We start from the raw sequence: 13,872 nt of genomic DNA, 5'->3' as shown, positions 1-13,872 counted from the left end.
TAACCTGTCAGCTTCATTATACCGGAGCAGTGATTGCCTTGTTTTTAAAATTGACACTGTTCTTGTGGAGGTTTTTAAAAGGATGGCTTTGAAATTATTGCAGAATTTCTCCATAGAAAGAAAATTAACTGAAATTAAAACTATTGTGAGGAGTTTCTGTTTGAGATAATCAATTTGAAACTAGGGAGTCCCAACCAATAACTTTTGGAAGATTTTAGAACAAGTTTAAAAAGTAATAACACTTTCCATATTGTGATTTCCCTTGGAGAAGGTAGCTGAGAGAAACAAATTTTCATTGTAGTAACTCACTAATGATTTATTTTGACAGGTTGCAGTTTTGACTAAATTGAAGCAAGTGCCTCATGGGGTTTCTTCCTGCTTATGTCAGTGCTGAATCAGCAGTAGATGAAAACCTTTTGTTGTCAAAAAATTTTTTACTCTCTCCGGTTTCTTTTCTGTCATATAGTTCATCACATGAAAAGGAATTATTTCATATATTTGAAATACTTAGAAAATATAAGTTTTGGCAAACTAGAATTCCTACGATAAGCTATTTGTTTTTAAGACAAAGATTTCTATTATTATAGAAGTATTCTTTTAAACCGTCATTTGCTATTTAATTTGAAATTCAGGTTTACAAACTGCAGTTCTACAGACACTTTCTCAGCTCACTGCAGCCTCCGCCTCCCAGGTTCAAGTGATCCTCCTGCCTTAGCCTCCCAAGTAGCTGAGACTACAGGTGTCTACTGCCACGCCCAGCTAATTTTTTGAATTTTTAGTAGAGACGATTTCACCATGTTGCCCAGGCTGGTCTCAAACTCCTGGATTCAAGTGATCCGCTCACCTCAGCCTCCCACAAAGCTGGGATTACAGGCGTGAGCCACCATGCCTGGCTCTCAGACACTGTCTTTCTAAAGCAGCGGCAGGTTTGGATCTAGTAGCAGTGTATAGGGATGTCCTTTCCAAATTCTGTAGTCAGAATGACTCCTCTGAAGTTGTTACTAAAGGATTCCTTGCCTATACATTGCATTAGAGATCCCTTTTTTTTTTTTATACTTTAAGTTCTAGGGTACATGTGCACAACGTGCAGGTTTGTTACATATGTATACTTGTGCCATGTTGGTGTGCTGCACCCATCAACTCGTCAGCACCCATCAACTCATCATTTACATCAGGTATAACTCCCAATGCCATCCCTTCCCCCTCCCCCATCCCCATAATAGGCCCCAGTGTGTGATGTTCCCCTTCCCGAGTCCAAGTGATCTCATTGTTCAATTCCCACCTATGAGTGAGAACATGCGGTGTTTGGTTTTCTGTTCTTGCAATAGTTTGCTGAGAATGATGGTTTCCAGCTGCATCCATGTCCCTACAAAGGACACGAACTCATCCTTTTTTATGGCTGCATAGTATTCCGTGGTGTATATGTGCCACATTTTCTTAATCCAGTCTGTCACTGATGGACATTTGGGTTGATTCCAAGTCTTTGCTATTGTGAATAGTGCTGCAGTAAGCATACATGTGCATGTGTCTTTATAGCAGCATGATTTATAATCCTTTGGGTATATACCCAGTAATGGGATGGCTGGGTCAAGTGGCATTTCTAGTTCTAGATCCTTGAGGAATCACCATACTGTTTTCCACAATGGTTGAACTAGTTTACAGTCCCACCAACAGTGTAAAAGTGTTCCTATTTCTCCACATCCTCTCCAGCACCTGTTGTTTCCTGACTTTTTAATGATTGCCATTCTAACTGGTGTGAGATGGTATCTCATTGTGGTTTTGATTTGCATTTCTCTGATGGCCAGTGATGACGAGCATTTTTTCATGTGTCTGTTGGCTGTATGCATGTCTTCTTTTGACAAGTATCTCTTCATATCCTTTGCCCACTTTTTGATGGGGTTGGTTGTTTGTTTTATTGTAAATTTGTTTGAGTTCTTTGTAGGTTCTGGATATTAGCCCTTTGTCAGATGAGTAGATTGCAAAAATTTTCTCCCATTCTGTAGGTTGCCTGTTGACTCTGATGGTAGTTTCTTTTGCTGTGCAGAAGCTCTTTAATTTAATTAGATCCCATTTGTCAATTTTGGCTTTTGTTGCCGTCGCTTTTGGTATTTTAGACATGAAGTCCTTGCCCATGCCTATGTCCTGAATGGTATTACCTAGGTTTTCTTCTAGGGTTTTTATGGTATTAGGTCTAACATTTTAAATCTCTAATCCATCTTGAATTAATTTTCGTATAAGGAATAAGGAAAGGATCCAGTTTCAGCTTTCTACTTATGGCTAGCCAATTTTCCCAGCACCATTTATTAAATAGGGAATCCTTTCCCCATTTCTTGTTTTTGTCAGGTTTGTCAAAGATCAGATGGCTGTAGATGTGTGGTATTATTTCTGAGGACTCTGTTCTGTTCCATTGGCCTATATCTCTGTTTTGGTACCAGTACCATACTGTTTTGGTTTCTGTAGCCTTGTGGTATAGTTTGAAGTCAGGTAGCATGATCCCTCCAGCTTTAAAACATAGACAAAGCAAAGGTAAAAAAGTTATTTGCCTCTTATTACCAGGATGAGTGACATTTACTTGGTGTAAACCATTTGAAATTCATTTTGTCTTTCATAGCTTATTGAAAATATTTTTAAAATTAGTATAGTAGGATATGCCTTTTTTTACACTGCAAAGAAAGAAGGGATACTTTCTAGCCTTCAGAGCGGGGGTGCCCATAATAATAATAGCAGCTGTCATCTCTTGGACTCTTATTACCTAAAGTGATAGGCACCATAATGAATTCTTTACATGTATTATCTCAGTCATTCTTTGCAAACAACCCAATGCAATAAGGACTGTTATTCCTATTTGGAGATAAGGAAGTTATCGCTAAGTAATCTTAAGAGATTAAATAATTTGCTCCAAGCACACAGCTAATAAGTGGTAGGATTTGCATCAAATGTTCTGACTCCAGAACCTAGACCCTTCATCACCAAGCTCTGCTACCCAATTAAATTATCCATGTAAAAGCGACTAGTGGAAGTTGACATGGGCTCATACCTACTGTGTATGGTTTTAGGCTTAGTCCTGGACCTCTGGTGTTCTCATATACATCTCATGCAGCATTCTTATGCATACCGTTGAATTCAACTATTATCTGTGTACTGGAGAATTTTTTTTTTTTTTTTATCTATGACTGAAACATGTCTAAAACATTTTCACTTGTGATTTTTTTTGTTTTTGCTGTTGTTTTTTGTGGGGTTTTTTTTTGTTTGTTTGTTGTTTGTTTGTTTAGTAGCCACCTTGAATATAGCAGTACCTACCCGGTAACCTACTCCTCCTTTAGAATTCTGTATCTTAGTAAGGGCAACCATGTATGTACCCCTAAAGCATCTGGGTGTCTTCCTTGACTCAACTTTCCTCTTATCCACACATCTAGAAAGTGGTACCATATCTACCTCCTTAACATCACTTGAGTACATCCACATCTTCCATTCCATTCCCCTCTCTGGGCTACCAATGCCTCTCAGACTACTGTTACAACCTTTACACTGGTCACCTTACATCCAGCCTTACTTTTTACATACTTTCCACTCTTTTAATAAAATGTGAGCATGTCACTCCTACGCAAAACTTTTCAGTGAGTTTCCGTTGTTCTCAGGATAAAAGTTCGAACTCCTTATTAAGACTTGTAAGGTTTTCCCCAGTCTGGCTTCCTCGTGCTGCTTTAGCCTCTTCTCTTGTCCACTTTGCCACTCATTGATTTTTGTCACTTTAGCACCTGTTAGAGTACTCCTACCCACCCCACCCCCGAGCCTTTCATTCACTGCTCCTCCTGCACGCCCTTGAGGTTCAGTTGAAACCTCAGTTCCTGAGAGGGGAGGCTTTCCTTTCCATAGCATCCATCACACATTTGCTTAATATCTCCCATCCTGGCTAGGCAGCAAGTTGTGTGTAGCAGAGACCTCTGATCCACCTCATTTCTAGCACCTCGCATGATTTCCGACACCTAAGAGATACTCAGAAATAATTTATAGAATAAATTACAGATGCAGTCTCTACCCTTTACAAGCTCAAAGTCCAATGAGAACCAGAGTATGGTAAAGAAGTAACTTCCATACATGGGATAAGTACTGTAATAAAATGCCACAGGATTGCAGAGGAGTGTGTGAGTGGTTAACTTTGCCTTGGGGGGAGCATTTTCCCTATATAACTCTGTATTACTGAAGAAATTGACTTCTGGCATTCAGAAACAAGGAGAGCTTTGCTGAGCAGTAGAATTGATTCACTTGCATTTTGCCTATTTTTTGTGCTTACTTTTCGGGCGGGAGTTTTACAGTAGACTTTTAATATTCTAAGGTTATATATCAGGAACTTCAGAAAGTCTAACCTAGACACAGATGCTAAGTAATCAGCTAGCCATGCTCACTAAATTAACTAAACCAAGTCCTCCCTAATCAAAATCTTTGCTAGCCCTTTTATGTTCCCGATTACAAATCAGGCATCATGAATCTTTGCTTCAAATTCTAACAGCCAAAATTGATGGCATTGAATCCATGAATACCAGAGGTGTTCATGTTGAGATTTTTATTTCTTGTCATTCCAGCTTTGACCGCCATTGAAGGCACAGCACATGGGGAGCCCTGCCACTTCCCTTTTCTTTTCCTGGATAAGGAATATGATGAATGTACATCAGATGGGAGGGAAGATGGCAGACTGTGGTGTGCTACAACCTATGACTACAAAGCAGATGAAAAGTGGGGCTTTTGTGAAAGTAAGTATTCCTCAGTAGGAGGCAGATCTGCATTGCTTTATGTCTAGGGCAATGTTTTTAAGGCCTTTTTCTAGTCATCCTTTTCCACATTGGTCAGAAATGGCCAACATTGCTAATGTCGTTATAGCCTTAAAGAGTGGACTTAAGAGTGGGAAGCATATGGTGTATTTAGTTTCAGGCTGTGTCATTCACGTCACACTCACGTTTTTTTTGGAGATGGTTTTCCGTTGGTATACACAGGTTGTTTTGTTAAACCCTTCAGGCTGGTAAATTAACATAAAACTTTTGGGGGACAGTAAAGGAAACTGGGCCATTACGGAGAAGATTAATAGTGATTAGAAGAAAAATAAATAACTTTTAAAAAATACTTAGAGTGAAATATGCTATGCCAGGGTAACATTTGACAAATACAGTATATTTAACCATCTTTAGTGTTAATGTCATTATAAAGATGCTGACCTCTAAGGAAAGCTATGTTCAGGAAAAACTTCCTAACTATGAAAAAACAACAGAAAATCTTGAACATAACCCATTAAATACCAATTTTTTTAAAAAAATGGCTTTTACAGAGTATTTGGGCAATTCTAAAAGAGGAAGCACATCAAATATAGTCCATCTTTAGATGTAGGCCAGTGTGACTGGGTACTCCAGTTAATGCATTTTTTTATATTATAAGAAGAATTTGCTTCTGTTTCTATAAATACTGGTTCTAATGAAATATGTTTCTTTTGATGAGTTCTTACAGTAGCAAAATAACTTTTGAAAAATCTTTAACAGTTCTGTGATTTTCAGTGTTATATGATTTTGAAAAATTGGTGAACTTGAACATTAAATCAGTTTCTATATTTAATAAAAATCAATTTTTTACTAATTTGTATTATATAGTTAATCAAATATTTTATCCTCATAAAGATACACAGTATTTCCAATAGAGCTAAAGTGTCCTTTGGATATAACAGCATTTTTCTGACTACTGTGTTCTAATGTCCAGACCTTATTTTAGCTGACCTTGGCATGTTGTATTAGTCCATTCTCACACTGCTATAAGGAAATACCTGAGACTGGGAAATTTATTAAGAAAGGAGGCTTAATTGGCTCACGGTTCTGCAAGCTGTACAGGAAACATGATGCTGGCATCTGCTTGGCTTCTGGCGAGGCCTTGGGAAACTTCCATGTGAGATGCAGCCATCTCATATGGTGGGAGCAGGAGCAAGAGAGATGGTGAGGAGCAAGGTGCCACATACTTTTAAATGACCAGATCTCGTGAGAACTTACTATCACAAGAACAGCACCAAGGGGATGGTGCTAAACCATTCATGAGAAACCATCCCTCTCACCAGGCCCCACCTCCAACACTGGGGATTACAGTTCAGTGTGAGATTTGGTGGGGACACTGATCCAAACCGTATCACATATAATCTGAAATTTTAGTTGAATTATATTTTTAAAAGTTAGCATTTCTAACAGAAAAGTACCCTCTAAGAGTAGCTTGGTATTGGTATTTCTATAAGAAAGTGATTTCAATGAATTATATATATATATATTTTTTAAGTTTTGTCTTGTGTCATGTAAAGGCCACACATAAGTGTTTTTAGAATCGTATTTGAGAATAGTGAAAGATCATTCATTACGTTTGTATGACTGCCCAAAAGAAAGAATAAATACTTATGGTTGATAATTGGTGTAGAATTAAAATCCATTTAAATGCATCTGACATTTTGTTTTTAGCTGAAGAAGAGGCTGCTAAGAGACGGCAGATGCAGGAAGCAGAAATGATGTATCAAACTGGAATGAAAATCCTTAATGGAAGCAATAAGAAAAGCCAAAAAAGAGAGTAGGTAGCACTGCTAAGTCCACTTTTCCCCCAAGACAGGCCATTACTGAGACAAATAGCAACTACATTATTTAAAAAACGGACTACCAGAGACACAGAAGATTTTTTTAAGTTCCATTACAAGAAAACGTAATATGACTTGCGGGCATTAGTAGCATTGCTTTTACCACACTTTAGTTTGTTAAGGTAAAATTGTTACACATACTGATTACAGTAACAGTGAGTAAAATGGCAATGATTGACTCAAGTTGTAGTAGTTTCTAAGAACCAAGAATGCATATACTATTTATAATTCAAAATGACATAAAACAAAAAGAATTGTTGTCAAGTACGTTTTTTTGGTTTTGCTTTGTAATTTTTGACTGGAATTTAGGAATTTGTGCTTGGAAAAAAAACAGAACAAGTGATTATCTCGTAACATCTTATGTCCTTTTAATTTCAGCTGACATTTTTATAGTCTGCAAAGATTTAAAAAGAAAATTGCAATGGTTATTTTTAGATCATATACTGGACACCATCATATTGTAATCTCTTACTGCAAATCTGGTGAACTTTTTTTAATAGAAAAGTAAAGTAATAGAATTACTGTTAGTATAATTAGACTATTTCAAGATATTAGGATAACAGGGAGAACTGGTACTTCATATGAAAAACAAAATAGCCAGCCAATCTGGGCAACATAGTGCAACCCTGTCTCTAAAAAAATAATTAAAAATTAGCCAGGCATGATGGTGCACACTGTGGTCCCGCTGCTTGGAGGCTGAGGTGGGAGGATCACTTGATCTTAGAAGGTAGAGAGGCTGCAGTGTGCTGTGATTGCCTGGGCAACAGAGGAAGACCGTGTCTCAAAAAAATTTTTTTTTAATAAAAAAGCAGGATGTTTTTTACATATATAAGTAACATGACCAAATAGAAATAAGATTTATCAGAGGGGGTGGCTGGGCATGGTGGCTTATGACTGTAATCCCAGCCCTTTGGGAGGCTGAGGTGGCCAGGAGTTTGAAACTAGCCTGACCAACATGGTGAAACCCCATCTCTACTAAACATACAAAATTAGACAGGTGCAGTGGCACACGCCTATAATCCCAGCTACTGAGGAGGCTGAGGCAGGAGAATTGCTTGAACCCAGGAGGTGGAGGTTGCAGTGAACCGAGATTATGCCATTGCACTCCAGCCGGGCAACAAGAGTGAAACTCCGTATCTCAAAAGGTTATCAAAGGGGTTTTGTAACATAAAGAAATTATGCTGCATTTTAGTAGATCAAAAAAACTTAATGGCAGTTTCAGAACATTACTAATTTGGTTTTTAATTGTTTACATTTAAAGAGCTTATCGGTATCTTCAGAAGGCAGCAGGCATGAACCATACCAAAGCCCTGGAGAGAGTGTCATATGCTCTTTTATTTGGTGATTACTTGCCACAGAATATCCAGGCAGCGAGAGAGATGTTTGAGAAGCTGACTGAGGAAGGCTCTCCCAAGGGACAGACTGTAAGTACATTCTCAGTGAAGAATCTCTCTGCATGTAGCACTTGTTCATTTTAAAAGCAATTTACTCTCTTATGTCCTGACTTCTTTTAAAAAGTCAGACTGAAAGATAAAGTATCTTTAAATACTAATTTTGTGGCTAACCATTTTATCAGTCTTCTTGGATAGTCTTTTTCCTTAGTCTGGGAACATTTATAGTCAGTGAAGACCTTTTTGCAGTTGTGCCTTGCCACAATTACATTTGTAGTTTTCCAAATTAGATCTGTAGAGAATGAAATATGAAGCTAATTATTTTTTATCTGAAATTACTCACCATTGCATTTTTCCAAAGTTCAGATGTTGCAGCTCATGTTAATCTTGGGTTTTTTTAAAAAAAGTATTTTATTACAGAAGCAGTACATGTCCATTATAGGAAACTAGAAATACAAACTAACAAAACTAAGAAGTACACATCACATATGTACCACCCAAATATGAGTAATAACATATTAGTGCATGCATATCCTTCTATAATAGATCTTTCTCTTTGTGTATATATACACATGATATTTTTATTAAAATGAGATATCACTGTCTGTTGTTCTAGAACTTCACCTTTTCATCCCAGCACATTTTAAGTCACATAATATCCACACTATGTTCATAAGATGTTGAACCCCAAAATTTTCTTTATACCTGTTTTGTCCAAACCAGTATTCAGTCCAGGACTCGACCTTTCATTTTGTTGTTATCTAGTATACCCCAGTGCCTTTTTTGTCTGTATTAGAGATAGGCACAGTTTTTCTGCAGAATATCCTACTTCAGTTTGTTTTTTCATGGTGGCTTTTAGTTTGTTTCTTCATCACCTGTATTTCCTGTCAATAGGATGTCACAGCTAAAAGCTGATGAACACAAGTAAAATATTTTTGGCCAGACTACATTACAAGGGATGTTCTGTATTCTACATTGTATCACATCAGTTGATAACATATCTGGTTGTTTCCCCATTAATAATGCTAAGATTGACACCTGGATTTAGGGGACCATCATATTTATTTAAAATTCCTTCAATAATTCAAGTTTATTCAAGCTGTGAGACTTGCTTAAAGATTAATGAAATATCTAATCACGAGGAAAGTCTGTTTTCAAACTATATGACCAATAACAGGAGTCATAGCAATTGTTTTCTTAAAACTGAATACCTAACAATTCTGCAGCTCTTTCCTCAGTATTTTATTATAAACAGATTGTATCTTAATGGTTCCCTTTTGTTTTCAAAACTTTTTCCCTTCTTTGCATGAATCAGTTTGTATAAAAACATATATATTCTTTATTTTCAGAGGCGTTCTGCTCTGAAGAACAGTTTTACTTTATAAGGCGTCAGTTCCCTCTAATATTAGAACCTTACAAAACCACAGCACTTTATATGTTGCAAAGCATTCTCTCCATGAAAATTAATTCTAGTTGATGCAACAGACAAAACCAGAAAATCACAGTGGCTTAACTACAACTGTCTGAAATAACAGAGAGTTGTTTCTTGCTCATGCTAGATTTGATGTGGCTCTCCTGTTGGCGTCACTCTTTTCTGAATAGTGACTCCTGGTCATGGGCTGTTTCTGTTATGTAGCTACACTGATTGCTACACGGGGCTTCCACGCCACAATGAAGTGAGAAAAGAGAGCCTCAGGATTCATTAGAATGTTTTCAGGCTTACATCCCTGACAGCCATATCCCAGGCATGTGATTCTCCAGAGAGGCTGGGAAATGTAGAGGAGCTCATGATTTCAGTGAGCACTGCGGTCTCTGCCACACCTGCCTTTGTCACGTTAGCTTATACTTTCCAACAACAAGGACGATCCACAGAAGGCAAAGGATTGAAAAGGTTGAACTTCACCAGTGCATTGTTTGTTCCATTTTTTTGTTTTTATTTTTAGAAAATGATGTGTGCTCTAACATTGTAGAGCAGCCTTTCTCCCTGGACCCCTTCAACTTGACCCCTTGCTGCCTCTTTTTATATCTGGGATAGTTTATCTTGGTAATTCGTATCTTCTCTGTTTTCATAGTGTATTCCTGTCTGCATATATAGAGAAATATGCTGATGTACCGATAATGGGAGTTGTCTTCATAATGGTTGTTCATAAAGTCATGTTTACATGTATTCAGCTTTGTCTTTCTAGTTAATATTAAATTGTTTTCAAGCTAAACGTTTGTTGTTTAAACTTACATTTGGCTGGGCGCAGTGACTCACGCCTGTAATCCCAGTACTTTGGGAGGCCAGGGCGGGCGGATCACAAGGTCAAAGTTCAAGACCAGCCTGGCCAACATGGTGAAACCCCGTCTCTACTAAAAATACAAAAAAAAAATTAGCTGGGCATGGTGGCAGCACCTGTAATCCCAGCTACTCGGGAGGCTGAGGCAGGAGAATCGCTTACCCAGGAGGCAGAGGCTGCAGTGAGCCAAGATTGCACCACTGCAGTCCAGCTTAGGCGACAGAGCAAGACTCTGTCTCGAAAAAAATAATAAAAATAAAGTTACGTTTGATCCGGTTCTCCCACCGCCCCCGCTGTGGGTCTCAGAAGCTCGCGCTGCCGGAGGAGTGGTAGTGGCCAGGCAGCCCAGTTTCGCCAAGGCTCTCCGCGCGCCGCGGCCCGCAGGCACCCGGCACACGCCTTCCCTGCCACCAGGATGCCCAGGAGGAAGGTCAGCTCTGCCGAAGGGGCCGCCGAGGAAGAGCCCAAGAGGAGATTGGCACGGTTGTCAGCTAAACCTCCTGCAAAAGTGGAAGCGAAACCGAAAAAGGCAGCAGCAAAGGATAGATCTTCAGACCAAACAGTGCAAACAAAAGGGAAAAGTGGAGCAAAGGGAAATCAGGCCGAAGTGGCTAACCAAGAAACTGAAGAAGATTTACCTGCAGAAAGCGGAGAAACGATAACTGAGGAGAGTCCAGCCTCTGATGAAGCAGGAGAGAAAGAAGCCAAGTCTGATTAATACCATATACCATGTCTTACCAGTGGTCCCTGTCTCCCTTCTTGTACAATCCAGAGGAATATTTTTATCAACTATTTTGTAAATGTAAGTTTTGTAGTAGCTCTAGAAACATTTTTAAGAAGGAGGGAATCCCACCTCATCCCATTTTTTAAGTGTAAATGCTTTTTTTAAGAGGTGAAATCATTTGCTGGTTATTTTTTGGTACAACCAGAAAATAGTGTGGGATATTGAATTATGGGAGGCTTTGACTATCTCGGGTGTCAGCTTAACATTCCATACATGGGGGTTAGTTTTTACATCCTATAATACAAAGCATATTAAATGGCAATATGGAGTCAGTCCTGCATTTAATGTCTTGAACATTTTAAATTACTTCCATTCTCATGTTGTTTTTTAGTAGAATTGTTTCCTAAAGAAAAGCACTCCTCGATCATGGCGCTCCCTGTCGGAATTGTGTGCACTCTGTAACATGTTTGGTTGTGGTAGTCCTGTTTTCCTAGTAACTTTGTTACTGTGCTGTGAAAGATTACAGATTTGAATATGTAGTGTACATGCTATTCAGTTGTGAACTGGTGGGCCGTATGTAACAGCTGAGCAACATATGAAGATACTGGTACTTGATACCCTCTTAAGGAAAATTTGCTTCCAAATTTTAAGCTGGAAAGTCACTAGAATAACTTTAAAAAAGAATTACAATACATGGCTTTTTAGAATTTCGTTACATATGTTAAGAATTATGTACAAATTGAAATGTCTGTACTGATCTTCAACCAATAAAATCTCAATTATGAAAAAAAAAAAGTTACATTTAATTGTGGCCGGGTACAGTGGCTCACGCCTGTAATTTCAGCAGTTTGGGAGGCTGAGGTGGGTGGATCACTTGAGGTCAATAGTTCGAGACCAGCCTGGCCAACATAGTGAACCCTTGTCTCTACCAAAAAATACAAAAACTAGCCGGGCATGGTGGCATACGCCTCTACATAGTCCCAGCTACTCGGGAGGCTGAGGTGGGAGAACCACTTGAACCCAGTAGGCAGAGGTTGCAGTGAGCCAAGATCACGCCCCTGCACTCCAGCCTGGATGACGGAGTGAGACTCTGTCTCAAAAAAAAAAAGGCCACAAATAAGTAAAATTTTTTTTAATGTTACATTTAATTTAATTGTGTAATGTGTAAAACCCTGAATGCCTTTCCAAGGCTCCTTAATCCACGTTTGTACATACTTGAATTCAAGTCTTTTAGCATTTAAAGACTCTTGCATTTTTTAGTAGTATATAAAACTGTGTCTGTCTTGGATATACCTTCACCAACTCAAGATTTCTTACTTTATCATTTATTTCAGGCTCTTGGCTTTCTCTATGCCTCTGGACTTGGTGTTAATTCAAGTCAGGCAAAGGTAATACTATTAAAACTTTATTGCATGTTACAGTTTGAATTGAATAAATGTGTGCCTGTGTTCAGTTAAACATTGTTTGTTCTTTCACAGGCTCTTGTATATTATACATTTGGAGCTCTTGGGGGCAATCTAATAGCCCACATGGTTTTGGTAAGTAGACTTTAGTAGAAAGCTAATAACATTAATATCAGAAGAATTTGTGGTTTATAGCAGCCACAACTTTTTCAGCTTTCATGATCGAGATTTGCTTGTATTAATACCAAATACTCAGTTGAACTTCCTTCAAATTCTTGTTAATGGATATAACACATGGAATCTACATGTAAATGAAAATCGGTGGCGTCCACAATTTTTCTTTAAAATGATTAGTTTGGCTGATTGCCCCTAAAAAGAGCGATCTGATAAATGTCTCTTTTTAAATTTTCTCTGAGTTGGAATTGTCAGAATCATTTTTTAATTAGATTATCATAATTTTTAAAACTTTAGTTTTTCAAAATTTTCTAAATAGTGGCTATAGAAAAAGAACGTGAAATATTATACATTATTTTGCAACAGTGCCCTAAAGATTGTTAAAGTTCATGAAGTTATTTGTGCAGAATGACTCCAGAGAGCTCTACTTTCTGTTTTTTACTCTTCATGATTAGCTATCTTCCCATTTATTCTGGTCATTTATTGCTAGTGGCACTTTGCCTTCTTCCAGTAGTCTCATTTTCCCTATTTTGCTGTTACTTTTTCTTTGCTAATTTGGAAGATTAACTCATTTTTGATAAAATTGTGTCTTAAGATTAAAACTGGTTCCAAGCAAAAGCCCTTATAATTTTTCTCTTACGAGTAAAATGCACACACTTGAAAAATAAAGTTTGTAACATCTATTTTGATTGCTCTAGGAACTACATTATGTATTTATTTGTTCTTAGCTATGGCCTTCTTGTTGAAGTTGCTGAATAAATTACCTCAAAACCGAAAACTTAGCATAAATAAGGTGTTAGTGTACTTGGATCAAATGACAGCAAAATTCTGGGGATGCTTAGCTTGATTTGTTCCACGAAGAATGCCACTGAGGTACGTGAAACTGCTGCCTCCTCACGTGAAGTTGTTTTACAGGGTTACAGATACTGGGCTGGCATCGGCGTCCTCCAGAGTTGTGAATCTGCACTGACTCACTATCGTCTTGTTGCCAATCATGGTATCTATGTTTTCCCTTTTACCTTTCAGGGAAAAAAAAAATAAATGAAATTAACTTTAAACATTTCTATTTTTATTGTTCTATTTGAAGTGTTAAAAATGGCTGTTTTATGTAGACTCATCTTTAAACTAGTTAAGGTTCAGAAGTACTTTTTTTTATATAATTTTTTGCTTTAGGTTCTATTTATGTTGTGAAAAAAGTTCAATTTATTAATAGATTACTGATTTGCGATCTATATAGACTACCGTAAAAACA

The 13,872-nt window shown here is 37.8% G+C and overlaps 1 protein-coding gene and 1 pseudogene across 2 annotated transcripts in view; both read left to right on the top strand.

Moving 5' to 3' along the window:
- Positions 1-13,872, top strand: part of SEL1L (SEL1L adaptor subunit of ERAD E3 ubiquitin ligase) — a 71,030-nt gene that overhangs the window by 30,859 nt on the left and 26,299 nt on the right. Inside the window, exons 4-9 of the mRNA XM_001105925.5 lie at positions 4,584-4,751; positions 6,480-6,585; positions 7,911-8,073; positions 12,378-12,431; positions 12,522-12,581; positions 13,536-13,617. Coding sequence (XP_001105925.3) covers positions 4,584-4,751; positions 6,480-6,585; positions 7,911-8,073; positions 12,378-12,431; positions 12,522-12,581; positions 13,536-13,617 — 633 coding nt within the window. The remainder of the gene's footprint in view (positions 1-4,583; positions 4,752-6,479; positions 6,586-7,910; positions 8,074-12,377; positions 12,432-12,521; positions 12,582-13,535; positions 13,618-13,872) is intronic.
- Positions 7,933-11,838, top strand: LOC100427525 (non-histone chromosomal protein HMG-14 pseudogene; annotated as a pseudogene). Its single transcript, XR_013396476.1, has 2 exons — positions 7,933-8,073; positions 10,626-11,838. The product of XR_013396476.1 is annotated as a non-histone chromosomal protein HMG-14 pseudogene (transcript).

The sequence above is a fragment of the Macaca mulatta genome, chromosome 7 (assembly GCF_049350105.2).
Source record: "Macaca mulatta isolate MMU2019108-1 chromosome 7, T2T-MMU8v2.0, whole genome shotgun sequence".
Classification (NCBI taxonomy): Eukaryota; Metazoa; Chordata; class Mammalia; order Primates; family Cercopithecidae; genus Macaca; species Macaca mulatta.
The sequence above is the reverse complement of the archived record's forward strand: the minus strand, read 5'-3'. Positions and strand labels throughout refer to the sequence as shown.